We start from the raw sequence: 17,002 nt of genomic DNA on the forward strand, positions 1-17,002 counted from the left end.
GAGGCTCCCTTTAAAATATGAGATTAAAGGAGTTAGGAAATGGGTAAGAATATCGTGGCATTCTTTTCAAGGTAATTTTGTTCAGATTTCATCAGTTTTCAGTTTTCTCACAATGTGTGTGTTAACACTTAAAGTACTCCAATTACATTGGAAAAATATGAGAGTTACTTTAATTCAATCATTTTATTTTTCGAACATGGTATTTCTCAAATCCATTTGAAAATAAATATTTTAATAAATATAACATAAATAAATAAAAATTCACATGCTTTCATGAACACAAAATTATATAAATAAATAGTTTAAAATAAATTATGCTCGAGTGTTTCTACAAACACTGATATAGAAATAGCTTATGAATTCTTGCTCTTCTATTAAAAAGAAAAAAAAATGTTCAGTGAAGAAATTTTCCCTCCTTAGCAATTTGCTCATTAAAACTTTAAAACAACTTACTTATCCATAGTAAATGTGAAATATACTTGATGAAAGGAATCATGTGAATATAGTAGTCACAGCATTCAACTTTTGGGTAGTGACTAATGTAAACATGAAAATTACTGTACTAGCTTAAGTAGAACCAGGTAAAGTCACCCCCTCTCTATTAAAAATTCTTTGGTTCAGATTTTTATAAATATGACTTTAAGGTTGGGGGAGACTTCAGCTTGTTAGGAAGAATTCAGATAGCTCATCATCCTATCAATAGTCACTGCACGAATTCTGAAAGCATGAAGAAGGATGCAGAGCTTGATTTTAGTCTTATATAAATCTGGTTCTTCAAAGAAGGGTTTTTGTGGCACAATCTCACTGTTGAAATTCAGGGCCTAGGAGAATAAATGTTGAGCATGACATATATGGTATTCCAAAATTAAAACATTCATCCATAAAAATGGGGGAAGCCAACACATGTTTCAGAGCCTTGCAACCAACTCCCTCATGACATCTAAACCCAAGCCAGTCTACTCCCAGCCAGATGGCCAGGCAGAACCTGAGAGAAGAAATTCTCATTATCCAAGCACATGTATCTTCAGTGAGCTCTGAAAAGACCCTTAAAGCTATTTAGAAAATCATCAGTGGAAGTTACATTTTAGACAGGAACAATTCTGTTAAGATGACATCTGCTGCAAATCGAATTAATTCTTATATGTTACATTAAGAAGCTAAGTCCTTTTTAGAACAGGGAGGTGATAGATTGCTATTGATCGAAACATTTTATCAGTAACAGACCTGTTGACTACAGACACTCATATAGGTCACATAAATAAACCTCCGACTTTTAGCCCTTTGAAAACTCAATGCAAGACCTTATATTTGCACAATGATCAATACTTGTTCCTCAGAAAAAGCCTAAAAGAAAGGTAGGGTGGCTAAAGTCCTCCCATTTTATAGAGGAAGAAACTGAGGCACCCAGGGGCAAATGGCTTGGCATAGTCTAATTACTGGTAGAATTGATTCCGGTGCCCAAATCACCTGACTGTTGGTCCTGAAAATGAAATATCCGCAACTCACTGGATGGTAACATTCTTTGATACTCGTATTACACTCGCTGCCTTTTGAACAAGTAATTTGGCACCCCCCCCAAAAAATGAATGAATGAAATAAAAATAAAGCCCTTTTTAGACATGATTTCTGATACCACATTTTTATCGCATGCCCTGATCACTCACCCTGCTCTTTCTTACATGAATATTTCTATGTTTTGTATTAGCATCGTGTGCTATGATGCTTCAGAAATTACAAAGCAAGTTCTTGTTTATGAGTAACGTGGCGGTCCCCAGGTGATAGGTCATTATTTCATTTCATTCACATTTTGGTTCAGAATGGGTCATGCACTGGCACTAGTCCTGCTTGTTTTCTCTTGTTTTGCATGCTTGTCACTCACAAGCCCATCCTGGAGCCTTTAGAGGTGAGTGAGAATTGCAGTGGAATCCCTTTGATGGGGGCTTAGATTTTGGCTCTGCCACTTAAAAGCTGTATGACCTCGGACAAGTGGCTCACTCTCTAGGCTTCAGTTTCCACCTTTGTACAGACCCCAAATGGTTGTTGTAGGGCTGACATTAGAAAATGTATGAAAGCATTTGCCTGGTGCATACCACTTGTAACAGATGGGTGGCTGCTTTATTTAATTGGACTTGTTCACATTTGCCCTTTCTCTAGAGGGCGCCCTCGAGGCCATAGCGCTGCAGGAGCTATAGAAGGGGATTTCAGGCCTCTCCTAGTCCAGGAAGGGCTGACTGTATACCTCTTCGGGGACCCTGGCTGGCTGTCTCAGCACAAAGGAGTTGTTCTCACTGATAGGATGAAGCCCTTACCTGCATTAGCTCATCAATAGCTGCCAGCATATTTTGATCCAGAATGATCTGCCTCTTAGGATCCATCAAAAGCTTTGCATTCATGGCCTTGAACTCCACCTGGTACATCTTCAAGTCCTCATAGATACTACTAAGGCAGAGGGTCTAGGTGATATGACAAAATGGGGTAGAAACCATTGAGATGGTCTAGAAACATCCCCGACCCCCTACTGCATTTGAGGAAAGAGTTTTGTGCCTTACCATCATATAAGAAGCCTTCCCAGAGGCCAGGCAATTCCCATTCTAGAAGAAAAAAAAAATCAGACATCAATGGTATAAATTCATAAAATAGGCTGAATCCTTTAATTTTTCGACTTACAGTTATGAAAGAGATCTCTCTGGAAACCAGGCAACTTTCATTCTAGAGGGAAAAAAAACCACACATCAAAGATATTCTTAATATAAAAATTTCTGACTTTCCTTCTCAAATACATGTTTTTTAAAATTAGGATAAAAACAACGAAATTTACCATCTAACTATTTTTAAGTGTACAGTTCAGTAGTATTAAGCACATTCACATTGTTGTGAAAAACCATATCTGTTTTTATAATTTTTTTTTTTAAATCTAACTTTGAAGTGGGACCTGTTAAAGTCCCATGATGGTGGAGACCAGCAACATGCACATTTTTGGGAAGAAAATGACTTTGACACACAGCTTTTAATTGTATTACGTGCTTTTGGAGGAAAATCATCCATACCGTGGTTAATTCCAGTGGCAAACAGGCCTCTATGGTGCTGGTTTTATCTTTTGTAATATCTTCATGATCAATCTCTTCAGAAGTGCAGGAGTAAAATTCTAGAGTTTGTCTGGCCTGTAAAAAACATAAGGAGAAACCTAGTTTGTAATCATAAGGCACCTGGCTCCCCATACCATGGAGTGCAGCAAAGCCAGAGCTGGCTGCCCTTGACCTCTATTCCTTTGATCTATAGGAAATTTGGGCTTTTCATAAGACAAAAGGAAACAGGTCATTGGCACTCTCTCCCTCCCTCCTCTCCTTTTGCGTTTACGACATGTTCCCCTGGATGATGTGTTTTTCCATTATGTAAACACTATAAGTCATTTCAACAGGCTGTGCTGATCAGCATCTACACACTGTGACACTTGCTTCTGGTGAAAACAGTTTTTTTTTTCCTTCTGCCAAAGCTCCAGTGTTTTATGAATATCTTTTAAATTATAACTTCTAAAGGGGAACTGTTAAGTTCATAATTCGATGGATATAACAAACATGGAACCTTAAAGACAAGTTGAGATTTGTGGTACACACACATGTAGCTATCATCCTTCAAATATGTTGGAAGGCACAGTTGAATATAATTATGAAACTTAAGAAATAGATGACTTTTTGATTGAAGATTGAGATCATTTTTCCATTCAACAAGCCTGCTGTGTGCTAGGCACTATGCTAGGTACTAAGGAACATGACAACGAAGAGGACTGTGTTACATCCCCCAGGATTCTAAGTTCATCTGAGAAGACAGACAAGTGCCCAAAGGACTAGGAGGCGGGTCAGCAGGTAGAAGCACTGAGAAGGGTGTAAAGGTCCTGGGGATGGGCTGAAAAGAGAAGCAAACGCTTCACTGGAGACAGACGTTGGTATTAAGAAGGTTAGAATGTTGATGGCAGAGGAGGAGGCGTTTCGGGCAGAGAGAATTGCATGAGCCATGAATCAAGGCTTGAGAGTACAGAACATATTTGGGAGCTGGTAGTAAAATTCCTGTCTGGTAGGCAGAATAAGGCACATCCCCCCCCCCCAAACATATTTACCTCCCAACCCCTGGAATCTGAGAAAGTGTTATGTTACAAGGCAAAGGGAATTAAGGTTGCAGAGGATGTTAAGTTGCTAATCAGCAAATCTTAAAATAGAGAGGTTGGTTATCTTGAATTATCTGGGTGGTTTCAGTGTAATCACCGAGTCCTTATAAATGAAAGAGGGAGGTCAAAGAGTCAAAATCAGAGTGACGCAGCATGGGAAAGACTCAATTGGCCATTGCTGGCTTTGAAGATGGAAAGAGGCCATATACCAAGGAATGTGGGCAGCTTCTAGAAGCTGGAAAAGGCAAGGAAATAGAATCTCCTCTGAAGTCTCTAGAAAGGGATATGGCTCTGCTGACACCTTGATTTTACCCCAGTGAGATCCATTTTGGATTTCTGACCTCTAGGGCTGTAAAATAATAAATCTGGGTTGTTTAAAGCCACTAAGTCTGTGGTAATTTGTTACAGCAGCAGTAGAAAACAAATACCCTATTCCTGGAGGGGTCCAAGTGGACCGGGCAGCCACTCTCCTGAGCAGGCGGTACAAAGTTAGATATAGAAATGTGGGCCCACTGTTAGAGTTCTTCAGATTTTTTCAAGAGAAGCTGGAAATTTGGATGCTTTTATGAAAGGTCTACTTTTTCAATAGCATCGAACTAAAAATTCAAAGTAAAATATAAAAGACATGGGGTGAACTCTGCAAAACTGTGAGGTGGATATGGCCAGTGAATGGCATGCACTTGCCACCTCTGTTTTCTGTGTTAGCCAGCTATTTGTTCTGGCAAATTTAACACAGGAATGATATTTAAAAATGTATATCAAATTGAGTTCTACAATCTTTTGACCTTCCATGCTACAACTGGGAGTAGAAGAATCAGCTTTTTCACATAAAGCATCTATTTAAACTGGAGCGCCTAAATTTTATCCATATTGAACCTTTCTTCAAGAACCAAAGCACTTATCTCTACAGTTTTCGTTTGGTGAGCCGCCTTTTTAATTAAGATTGATTGAACTGTAAGGAACAATCGGCAGCACATTATGAAAGATAAGGGAAAAAGGAGTTCTTTAAGAAGGCCTTGTGGCACTGAGTTTATTTTAAGATCCTCATAAAACAACAAGCTAAAAATATTCAAGAAAGATTTACTAGAGAGCAAGAAGGCAAAAGAGTGTTTGGCCATTGCAAAAGCAATAGCCACTGGAACAGCTTTGAAAGGCAAAAAAAAATTTTTTTGCATTAAAATTGGAAACCTAAAAAATGAATGAGGCTGTAAATAAAATTATATAACTCTATCCCTAAAAAATGAAGGCTGGATATGTACTGTCACAGGCTCCCTAAAATGCATTGCTCCGACAACACACTGAGTCACCAGACTGGAAGCTGGTGAGCAGCGTGAAGGGTAAGTCTAATTTGTCTTTGTAGCCCCTGGAGCACTGAGGCTGCACCTAATAACGGTTTCCTGGATTGATAAGTGTGTCAGAGAAACAGTGTGGGCCTGACACAATTCCATCTCTGTTGGCAGGCTACAGGGAACACTGTAAATATCCACTTTCCTCTGTATAGACACAGCCAAAATGAATGCCATTATAATTTATTACCACTCTTGCTTTCTCTGGAGACACAATTTCATTGAGACTCTTTAGCTAATAGTTGGGCCATTTGTAAAGTTCCCTCTTCCTCTCTTGACAGCTCCTGATTAACGTCCACAATTTCCCTGCAGTTCCTTCAGGTGACTAGGGGTTCAGAGAAACCCCTTCCCTAGAGAGGCTGCAAAGTGGGACATTGAAAAGCTCACCTTCTGAAGTGCGCTGCTGACGGCCCTCAGCAGGTTTTGGGAATGGTTGAGGCACTTGAACATTCCTGGGCCTGGTGTGGCTGTGGGGAGGTTCCTGGCCAAACTGAAGTGGTCCAGGTGGTTTAGGAGGACCAGAGTGGCCACAAGGAGGAGTCCTGGAAGGGAATGATGGGGCGGACTCAGCTTGTCGGCCTAAACGATTTGGCCTGCCTCTACCTTCCATCCATTTTGGCCATCTGAACTCGTCCACCTTCTGAGCACCTTCCTCCCTCCACCCTTTTTCAATCTTCCTTGAACACCTGAGAGATGAATCAAGTTCTTGGAAGGCAGTGCTCTATTGTAGGGTTAGAAGCCAACTGGCTCTGAAGACCCCCAATAGCTCAGACAAGGGTGTTGGACTCAGAGCTCATTCCGAAAAAATTGCCACTTCACAAGCTGGGAAACTGAGGCTAAGTGGTGAAGTGACTCGCCAGGCTCACCACCCAGTGTTTTGAAAAGAGTGGGGTGACAAAGCCTCACTTTGAAGTAGGCTGGGATCTGCCCTCTTAGCGCTGTAGCTGAGGGACGTTGGGCAAGAAACCATCCCGTGGGGCCTCAGTTTCTCACTCGTGAAGTGGGCACAATGATATTTAGCTCACAGGGCTGTTTCAAGATTAAAAGACAGTGTCCTGCTCTGCGCACGGTAACCACGGATAAGTCTTTCCCCACCCTTTCTCTCTGTACACGAAATTGCTGATTGTCTTCAGTCTCCCTGAGCAGTCCCGAGTTTCTGCCTCCTGTTCCCGGGCTGCTTCCCTTCCCCACCGGCGCCCCGAGCCTTGGCCGCCCCGGTACTCACCGTGCGGTGGGTTCATGCTGAGTGGGCGCTGCGCGGACACCGAGCCAGCAGCTGGACGTCGAGGGCTGGATGCAGCAGGTGAGGACGGTGTTTAGGAGGCCGACCCAGGGGGCCACATTTTTATAATTGCTCCGAGGCGCGGCAGGACTTTCCCAGGACTCTGGTCTCTTGCTTTCTTTCTCTCTCTGTCTCTCTCTACATCAGCTTCTTGGTGACACGTGGAATTCGACCAAGCTGGGTTTGAGGCGCTTTCGGATTAACTCCCCGGGTATCCAGCTGCAGTCTCTCGGGACGGCCCCGCCGCCTCCGACCTGGCCCAAAGCGAAAGCGAAATTCGCGCGGAGTAGGATGCACCGGGCTGCCGGGCACGCCCGACCCCCTGCCTCTTGTCTCTGGGACGGCCCCCGCCCCCAACCCCCAGCTACCCAGCCTGAGCCCCGCCGCCCTGCAGCGCCCCCTCCCGGCAGAGCGCCAAGTAGTGCCATCCACTTTTCATATAGCATATCCAGGATGTACGCTGATCCTGACCTTCCGCCTAGTTCTGCATGGGCATGGGCAATTCATTCATACGTTCCTGCCTTCATTTATTCATTCATTCAGATGGTCTATAATGTTCCAAGCCAACATTGTGCCAGGCACGGGATACCTAGCCTTGAACAGGCCCCTTTGGGTCCCTGCCACACCAAGTCTAACTCAGTGTGTTTTGTTCCTGGGTTCTATCTTAAACATGAAAAAGGATTAGACCAGACTGGCTGCGCAGTAACTGCTCTCTTATAGAATGCAGTTTCTTACAGCGTCCTGGAGGGAATCGTGACAATTTAGTGGGATGGATGCACAGGGTCCTGGGAGAAGAAGCTTGGAAAAGGCACCTCAGCAGGAGTAGTGGGGGTGAGGAAGCAGCAGAGGCTTCCGGGAGCCGGGGGCAGCCCCGACCTGAGTATTGAAGTATGAATAGGCATTAGACCACTTTCAGTGTGGTGGGGTGTAGGTTCTAGGTAGGGGGAATAGGATATAGAAGCACAGTCAGGAAGAGTAGAGGAAAGTAGTGATCTAGAGGTTCTGCTGTCAGAGTGTGAGGTTGGAGAAGACAATGGGGCTGTGCCGTGAGGGTAATAGATGCCATGCTAAAGAGTCTACAATCTGCTGAGGTTTGTGGGAAGTCTTCTAGGGTTTTAGGCAGGAGACATGGTCGGATTTGCATGATGCAAAGATTTCTTCAGCAGTAGTATTGAGGATGGATCCCCGGGGTCAGGAGTGGAGCAGAGGGAGCAGTTGGGAGGGCATGGCCAAGATTCCATTCGGAATAGAGAACAGGGGGTGGGCAGGAGGGATTCTCAGGGCAGATAGGGGCCAAGGCTTGGTAACTCCTCAGGTGGGGGGTGGGGAGGGGGCAGAAAGGCACTGAGAATGGTTGAATAGGGGTTGTTTCCATTCCTGCACGGGGTTACTGTAAGAGGGGAGTGAGTTTGGGGGACAAAAGTTCCATTTTGGATGTATTGGGTTTGAGGTTCTTGTGGGACTTTTCAGTTCACTCATTTCTACCACAAGCATTAGTCATCCTGGGTGTGTATGAAAGGAAAGGGTGTGTTTGGTCATTCACTCAAAGCTTCTGATGGGTTTTACTGCACTTCAACTGTAAGGGCTCCAGGACTTCACTGTGGAGCTGCCAGTGTCCACTTTTCTGCAGAGGTCCCGATCTTGGATAGGGATAAACTTTTTGGGATACAAGAAAGAAGAGTAGGTGCTTCTTCTTTCTCTCCTCTGGGTCTTCATTGATGTCAGATTAGATGTGGTCACCGTTAGCCCTGAGGTACTACTATGAAAACTTGGCAGAGCCAATCTCCATTGAAGATGGGGTGATGAAGCCAACTAAGAGAAAGCTGTGATAGCCCCTGGCCTGATTCAAGCTCTTTCTGTTGTTGGCATCAGCCCCGCTAGGCAAATCATCTGCTTGAGGGTGATAGGGTCTTTTAGATGTGTGTAAATAAGAGCAATAGTGGATCATTAAGGCTCCTTCCAATGCTCCCATCTGTGAATTTCCTGTGGGAATGGAGACCAGTGCGCTGTCAGAAACAATTTCACCTAACAGATTGTGTGAAGCAAATGACAGGTGAAGAGCTGTTTGTTGCCATTTAGGATGCAGTTAAATGTAGAACATAGAGTGATTTAATTGAAATGGAAATAAATTCTATACTTTTGGGTGGAAGATCTTAATATATAAAGAGCTCAAGTCTCTTCTAATTAATTTATATATTCAATACAATCCCAATATAAATTACAAATAAGTTTTGAGGAACTTAATAATAAACCTACCCTAAAATATATGAGAATAAAAGCATATAGATATCTAAGATAAACTTGTAAAAGAATCATGAAGACATGGAATTGGTACTTCCAGATAATAAAGACATAGTTCAAAGCAATAGTAATAAAAATAGTGTTTGACAAAAGAACAGCCAGATGAACCACTGAAACAAAATAGAAAAATTAGAGACAGATTCGTATATATGGGTATTTGGCATAAGATACAGATGACATCCAGATTAATGAGGAAAGTATGGATTGTTTAGTAGAAAGTGCTCACTATGCGGTGAAAAATAAAACTGGACTCCAACCTAAAACAAAATACAGAAGCCAAGCCACTTAGAAATGGATTAAAGACTAAATGTGAAAAGTAAAATTATTACAGTAGTGGAAGAAAATGTAGGAAACTATTTTGTCACTCAAGAGTGGGAAGGATTTCTTAAAACCATCAAAGCCCCAAGCCATAAGACCAAATACTGATAAATATGAATACATAAAAATTAAGAATTTCTGTAGTATGATTTCTCGTTAACCATGGACAAAGTGAACAACAGCTGACAGATTGGGAAAAGATGTTTTGCAATGTCTAAAACCAATAGGGAAGTATACAAGGAACTCCTGTAAATCAGAAAGAACAAGACAGAAATCCCAATGAAAACGGGCAAAACTTATAAACAGGTGATCTACAGAAAACCCAAAGGCTAACCAGCTTTTTGAGATACTCAGATATGTTATAATCAGAAAAATGCAAATGGAAACAAGAATGAGATATCATTTTGTAATTGAGACTGGCAAAAATAAGTATATGGATACTGACAAGTGTTGTTGAAAATGTAGGATTCCAGGGTCCTTTATATAATACAAGTAGATGGATGCAGCTATATTGGATGGCATTCTGGCTTGGTCAGATTAAATACATGCACACTTGATGACTCCATGTTCTATCTTAAGTATATATCCCGAAGAGATTCTTATGCAGGCCCCTAAAGGGACATGTGTGAGGTTGTTCATTAAGTCATTGTTTATAGTGGTGAGGATTTGGAGGTAATCTAGTTGCCCAACATTGGAGAATGAGTAGGCGAAATGTGAGGGATCCACTTTACGGAATATTCTGTAGCAGTTATAAGTAATGGATGGGATGTACATGCAGCAACATGCATAGGTCTTAAAAACATGGTACTGGATATAAATATAGAGGTAAAAACAAAATATAGATCTGTACATACTACTACAGGTAGACAATTAAACCCCTTGGATTCAGCTTTAGTTTAGAATTCAAAGAATTTGGACTTTAGAAAGGGAAGAGGAGGCTCTCCTAATTAAACATAATATTTCTGCAGAAAAATGTAGGAATGGTTACACTAAGTGGGTAAAGAATACAAATAACCTCTTGTCCCTTGAGTCATATTTTTCTGCTAACTGAGTTTAAGAAAAAACTTTTGGTGTCCAGAACTTGGTAGATTTCATAATTCTGATAAATGATTATGGACCTTTATTTACTTAAATGAGAAGAATGTATTCAAAATGGTACGTGTTACACAAAGACACTTAAAGACAGAAAGATATATGTTAAACATAGTATGATAAATCCCACTGAAGAATGAGGGGGATGAGAATAAGGAATGGGGGTAAAGAAAGTATCTAAATGCCTATATACACACATATGGGAGAAGAAACCAATGATGTCATTGATTGAAGAATATGACCAATTTAATTCTCTTCGTCTCAAGTCCTTATTCTGCCCAAAATGGAGATAAGTAAAGACATCTTTTCTAAGTGGATAACTCAAGATAGTTATTTGCAAACTTCAAAATATAGTTTGATATATTCAGATAGTTTCTCTTTTAGTTATTTCTTTCCCAATCACTTTGAGCCATGGGCCAATCTGGGAACTCACGTAATCATTCCATCACCGGGAATCCAGGGGCCTTTCAAGAATTTGGAAGAATATATTAAGGCCCTACATCAGGGGTTTGCAACTGGAGGTGATCTTACTCCCTAGTGGATATATGGCAATGTATGGAGACATTTTTGGTTGTCATAATGGGGTAAGGGACACCTAGTGCATTTACTACTGGCATCTGGTGGGTAGAGGAAAGATGCTAAATGCTGCTAAATGCCCTACAGTACACAGGATACTGTGTACTAATAGTGCTGGATTGAGAAACTCAGGCTGATATGAAGCTGACTGGTATAGCTCAAGATGCCTGCCTTCATCATTATTCTTTTTGATAAGTAGACAGTTCATAATCATAGGCCCTAAACAGAATACTTTGGACTGCATCTTCAGTGCCATAATTTAGAGTGGCAGCCCATCCTTGGAAAAAGTGAGGTTTCAAGGAGGCTTGTGATCAGCTGAAACTGTAAGAGAAATCTATAGGTACTGTAAATGTTATGGTCCTTCATAACATAGCAAGGACTCTGCTGTCAGTTTTCCTGCAGTTCTATTCCATGGGTGTCATTGAATTCGAGCATACATCAGCAAGTGCTCTCATTGTATCTGACAGTATGGGGTCCAGTACTCCTCTAATCCTGAAAGGTGACCTGTCAGAGTCAGAAGCAGAGCTTTATGTTCCTTGTTGTGTACCAACTGCAAGCGTGATGTGCTGATGAGGCTGGTTCCATGGAGCAATTTCTTCTTTTGTGGTGAAATGTTTCAGCAGCAGGGAGAAAAATAGTGAGCTGAGCCAGAAAGGCTGTGGTAGAGCTGAAGTAACTTTGGAGCTATGATCAAAAGATCTACATTCTCTCTTCTGCTATTTCGTAACTGTGTGAGCTTGGTCAAACCATTCATATCTGCAAAATAGAGAGGGTAATCTCTGGCCATCTAGCTTTGTCTTGCAAATCAGATTATATAATGAACAGGTAAGAATTTTGTAAACTGGTAGCGTGTCATCACTATGAGGCATCACTATACAATGAGAGATGTAGTTATTATTTTTGGATTAAGATGAGCACAAACCAGTTTTTTCCACAAGTGCCTCTTTGCGCTCTTTGAAATGTTAAGTGGCAACTTCCCAGTGTGGGAGGGAAGGGAGTCCTAAATATTCACAACACAGTTTTTATAGGTAACATCCATATGTTATCAATACTGTCTCGAAGAACCTAAAAAATATTAACAATAGTCCTCAAGAAAAAATTCCAGTTTCCATTATTGCTTATTGATGCTCCAGAATAATGATTTTATTAATATTGTTGCAAATTTTTCTGCATCTTTTAACAAACTCTCTGAATATGAGACTGTTTAACAAACTCTCTGAATATGATACAGCTCCTGGGCATTCAGCTTCAATAATAAAATCACCTAATGCCTAGACATTATAAAGAAAAGATTGATAAATTGGCTTTATAAAAATTAAGCAGTTCTGTCAGGGAAGATACCATAAATAACATTTAAAGACAAATGATAACCTAGAAAAAACATTTGCAACAGCATATGATAGACCAAGGATTAATGTCCTTAATATGCAAATATGAACATCAATCAGAAAAAGGCTAAGAATCCAATGGGCAAAGTCGATGAATAGTTCAAAGGAGAAACACCAATTACTTATAAATATATGAAAAATACTCAGTTGCACTCAAAATTAAAGAATTCAAATTAAAACTACTAGATTTTTAACCTATAATTTGCAAAACTAAAAAATTTGATGATTTATAGAGTATATGAGGGTATGTGGAAACAGGCTGCCACATTCTGTTGGAGGGAATGTAACCTAAGGGCCATCTATTTGGAGGGTTAGTTGGTAATAGCTGTGAAAATTAAAAATGCCCATAAACTTTTGCTCAGCAATTTCACTTCTAGGAATTTATCCTATAAACTATTTGCACATATACATAAAGACTGATTTCCATAGAAAGTATTATTTTTAAATCAAAAGACTTGAAACACTCTAAATGTCCATTAATAGGGGAATGTTTAAATAATACACTAATTCATCTTTTCAATGGACTACTATACACCTATCAAAAAACATTGAGGTAGATTTATATGTGTGATAGGAACAATCTTCATTATGTAAAAAGTCATGTGAAAAATCAAGGTTCAGTCAGTGTATGATATATTTCTGTGCAAGGAAAAAGGTATATACACATATGTACACATAAATACTCACATTTACATAGGTATAGTATAGATAGAGAGCTATACTTGTAAGGGCATAGAAAATCAATTGCCTCTGGAGAAGGAAATTGAATCTTTGAAGTGGGAAGAAAACCTGCTTTTTATTGAATACACCCTCTGTACTGTTTGAATTATTTAACATGCAAATATACTACAGTTTTATTTGTTTTGCTTTATTTGCATTTTAAAAATCACCTAATGGCAGATGACATGAACTACTAAGACAGCTGCTGGGCCCATTCTGACAGTAATTGAACAGAGAATTTCCTCTAAGTTGCAGCATTCTTGCTAGATTTACAACACAAACATTAAATCTGTGAGTGAATTAATCCTCTACTGCCAAGGCAGAAGCTTTTGTGTCAGATTCCATCCATCCATCCATCCATCCATCCATCCATCCATCCATCCATCCATCCATCTTCTTACGCTATTTTGAAGAATATTCTGCATGCACATTTATTGTTTATTTTTAATAATTTTTCATTTTTCAATTACATATGACATACACTTTTATATTAGTTTCAGGTGTCCAGCATAGTGATTACACATTTGTATAAGTTACAAAGTGATCACCCCAATAAATCTAGTACCCATCTGACACCATAGTTATTATAATATTATTGACTATGTTCCCTATGCTATCTATAAATTTACATCCCCATAACTATTTTGTAGCTGCCAACTTGTACCTCTTAATCCCTCCCCGCCTTCACCCATCCCTCCACTGCCCTCCCATCTGGCAACCATCAAAATGTTCTCTGTATCTATGAGTTTCTTTCTGTTTTATTTGTTCATTTATTTTGTTTTTTAGATTCCACATATAAGTGAAATCATATGGTATTTTTCTTTCTCTGACTGACATTTCATTCAGCATAATACCCTCTAGTTCCATCTATGTTGTTGCAGATGGCAATGATTTATTTTTGTGTGTGTGTGACTGAGTAATGTGCCACTGTATATATGTTACCACTTCTTCTTTATCCATTCATCTATTGATGGACATTTAGGTTGCCTCCATATCTTGGCTATTATAAATAATACTGCAATAAACATATACATGCATATGTCTTTTTGAATTAGCGTTTTGGATTTCGTTGGATAAATGCCCAGAAGTGGGATTACTGGGTCCTTCTTTGTCTCTTGTTATAGCCTTTGTTTTAAAGTCTATTTTGTCTGGTGTAAGTATTACTACACCAGATTTTTTTTTTTTTTCATGAAATATCTTTTTCCATCCCTTTACTTTCAGTCTGTGTGTGTCTTTTGATCTGAAGTGAGTTTCTTGTAGGCAGTATTTGTTAGGGTCTTGTTTTCTTATCCATTTAGCCACTCTAGGTCTGTTTATTGGAAAATTTAATCCATTTACATTTAAAGTAATTGTTGATAGATATGTAGTCATTGCCATTTTATTATTCATGTTTTTGATCTCTTTTTTTTTTTTTTTTTTAAAGAAGTCCCTTTAACATTTCTTATAATACTGGTTCTTATAATACTCCTTTTGCTTTTTCTTGTCTGGGAAGAACTTTACCTGTCCTTCAAGTCTAAATTATGGCTTTGCCAGGTAAGGTAATCTTGGTTGTAGGTCCTTTTCATCACTTTGAATATGTTGTGCCAATTCTTTCTGGCTGCAAAGTTTCTGTTGAGAAATCAGCTGACAGTCTTACAGGAGCTCTCTTGGAGATAACTAACTGCTTTTCTCTTGCAGCTTTTAAGATTCTCTCTTTGTCTTTAACCTTTGGCATTTTAATTATGATGTCTTCGTGTGGACCTTTTTGGGTTCACCTTGTTTGGGACTCTATGTGCTTCCTGGACGTGTATGTCTATTTCCTTCACCAGATTAGGGAAGTTTTCTGTTATTATTTCTTCAAATAGGTTTTCAATTTATTGCTCTCTCTTTCCTCCTTCTGGTTCTCCTATGATGAAACTGTTGGTGTGCTTGTTGTCCCAGAGGCCCCTTAAACTATCCTTATTTTTTTTTTTGGATTATTTTTAATTTTTGCTGTTCTGATTGGGCATTTTCTGCTACCGTATATTACAAATTGTGGACTTAATCCTCTGTTTTATCTAAACTACTGTTGATTTCCTCTAATGTATTCTTCATTTCAGTTATTGTGTTCTTTATTTCTGACTGGTTCTTTTTTATGTTTTCTATCTCTATTTTTATGTTTTCTATCTCTTAAAGTTTTCACTGAGATCATTGAGCATGCTTACAACCAGTGTTTTGAACTCTGCATCTGGTTGTTTGCTTGTCTCCATTTTGTTTAGTTCTTTTTCTGGAGCTTTGTTCTGATCTTTCATTTGGAACATGCTTGTCTCCTCATTTTGATTGCCTCCCTGAGTTTGTTTCTATCTATTAAGTAGAGCTGCTATGTTTCCTGGTCTTAGTAGAGTGGCCTTATGTAGTAGGTATCCTGTGGGGCCCAGTAGTGCAGTCTTCCTGGTCACCTGAGCTGGGTGCTTCATGTGCGTTCCCCTATTGTAATTGAGCCTTGATCACTGTTGGCACATCAATGGGAGGGATTGACCTTCAGGCTGATTGATTGTGAGGACTGGTCATGACTACAGTGGAGGAACTGTTGCACAGTGGCTAATCTTAGGGAGCAGGATTCACTTTAGCAGGGCTCTCGTGCCTGATGAGTCTGTCCTTTGGGTGTGTTGTTTATGGAGGTGGTTGAGTAGTGCTCTGGTGTGGTCTGAAGTTGGCTGCTGGATGTGTTGGTTCTGGGGCCTCTTAGGAAAGGCTCTGTTGCAGGTCGAGGTCAGCCCCTGCCTGTACCCTGCTCAGGCCACTTGGTGTGAGCTACAAAGTGATCTGCAGATGGTTTCCACTTGTGCTGGGCTTGTAGGTGCCTGGGAAAGGCTAAGCTATGAACTGAGGCCAGCTGCCTCTAGTGCAGGGCTTTGGGCTGCTTAGCAAGAGGTACTGGGCATGTCAAGACCAGATGCTGCTTGTTTAGGGTTTGTGAACCTTTGAGAGATTTTAAGAAAATTCACAGCATGAGTTAAGACAAGCTGTTTGTGTGGAAAAGCCACTGGAAGTGGCTTGGGTGGGCCCACAAGTTGGGTGGGGAGGGGTCTCAGGGAATCACCATGGCAGGGCTATCAATGTTAGCCAAGTTGATGGAGACTCAGATATGGTGGCCACCTGTGCCTGCATACTGGGTTGGGGGAGGGCTCAACAAAGGAACAATGGCTTCTGTCAGCATCTCTGTCTGGGAGAAAGCTGCTCCTCTAGCCCTTGCCCAGAAGCCAGACAATTCAGTTCCTCCTCATACGTCTCTGTTGCCTTTCAAGCTGCTGCCCCAGCACTGGATTTCAGAGTGAATGTGTCTATCAGCAGGTAAGTCCATGCCAGGGCCCTTTAAGAGGAATGCCTGGGACTCCAGCAGCCCTTTATCTCACTCCACCACAATCTCCATTTGTTTTCATAGCCAGAAGTTATGGTGACTCCTTTTCCTGGCACTGGAACCCTGGGCCGTGGAGCCTGGTGTGAAGCTGAGACCCCTCGCTCTCAGGGGGGACCTCCACAGTGGAGACAGCCCTCCTGATTTTTAACAGCCACAAGTGGGGGTGGGACCAGATTGTTCCATGTCTCTGCCCCTCCTACCAGTGTTGAGGTGGCTTCTTCTGTATATCCTTAGTTATAGGATTTCTGTTCAGCTAGGCTTCAGGCCATTTTCAATGGTGATTGTTCTGGAGTTTAGCTGTAAATTGAGGTGGTCATGGGAGGAGGTGAAAACAGCATTTACCTGCTCTGTCATCTTGACCCTCAGATCATCCCTTTTAACTATTCCATGTATATACTATTTTACTAGTTGGAACCATTCCAGTCTGTGTCCTGGTAG

At 40.7% G+C, this 17,002-nt stretch overlaps 1 protein-coding gene across 1 annotated transcript; it reads right to left on the reverse strand.

Moving 5' to 3' along the window:
- Nucleotides 1–323: 323 nt before the first annotated feature.
- On the reverse strand, nt 324–7,060 carry IL12A (interleukin 12A). The gene is made up of 7 exons (XM_006908188.3): nt 6,734–7,060; nt 5,896–6,050; nt 3,048–3,161; nt 2,668–2,709; nt 2,550–2,591; nt 2,310–2,453; nt 324–821 (listed from the first exon to the last, which is right to left on the reverse strand). Exons 1-7 carry the CDS (start codon nt 6,747–6,749, stop codon nt 666–668), a joined length of 669 nt encoding a protein of 222 aa, XP_006908250.2. The 5' UTR covers nt 6,750–7,060; the 3' UTR covers nt 324–665.
- Nucleotides 7,061–17,002: the final 9,942 nt, after the last annotated feature.

The sequence above is a fragment of the Pteropus alecto genome, unplaced genomic scaffold (genome assembly GCF_000325575.1).
Source record: "Pteropus alecto unplaced genomic scaffold, ASM32557v1 scaffold81, whole genome shotgun sequence".
Lineage (NCBI taxonomy): Eukaryota > Metazoa > Chordata > Mammalia > Chiroptera > Pteropodidae > Pteropus > Pteropus alecto.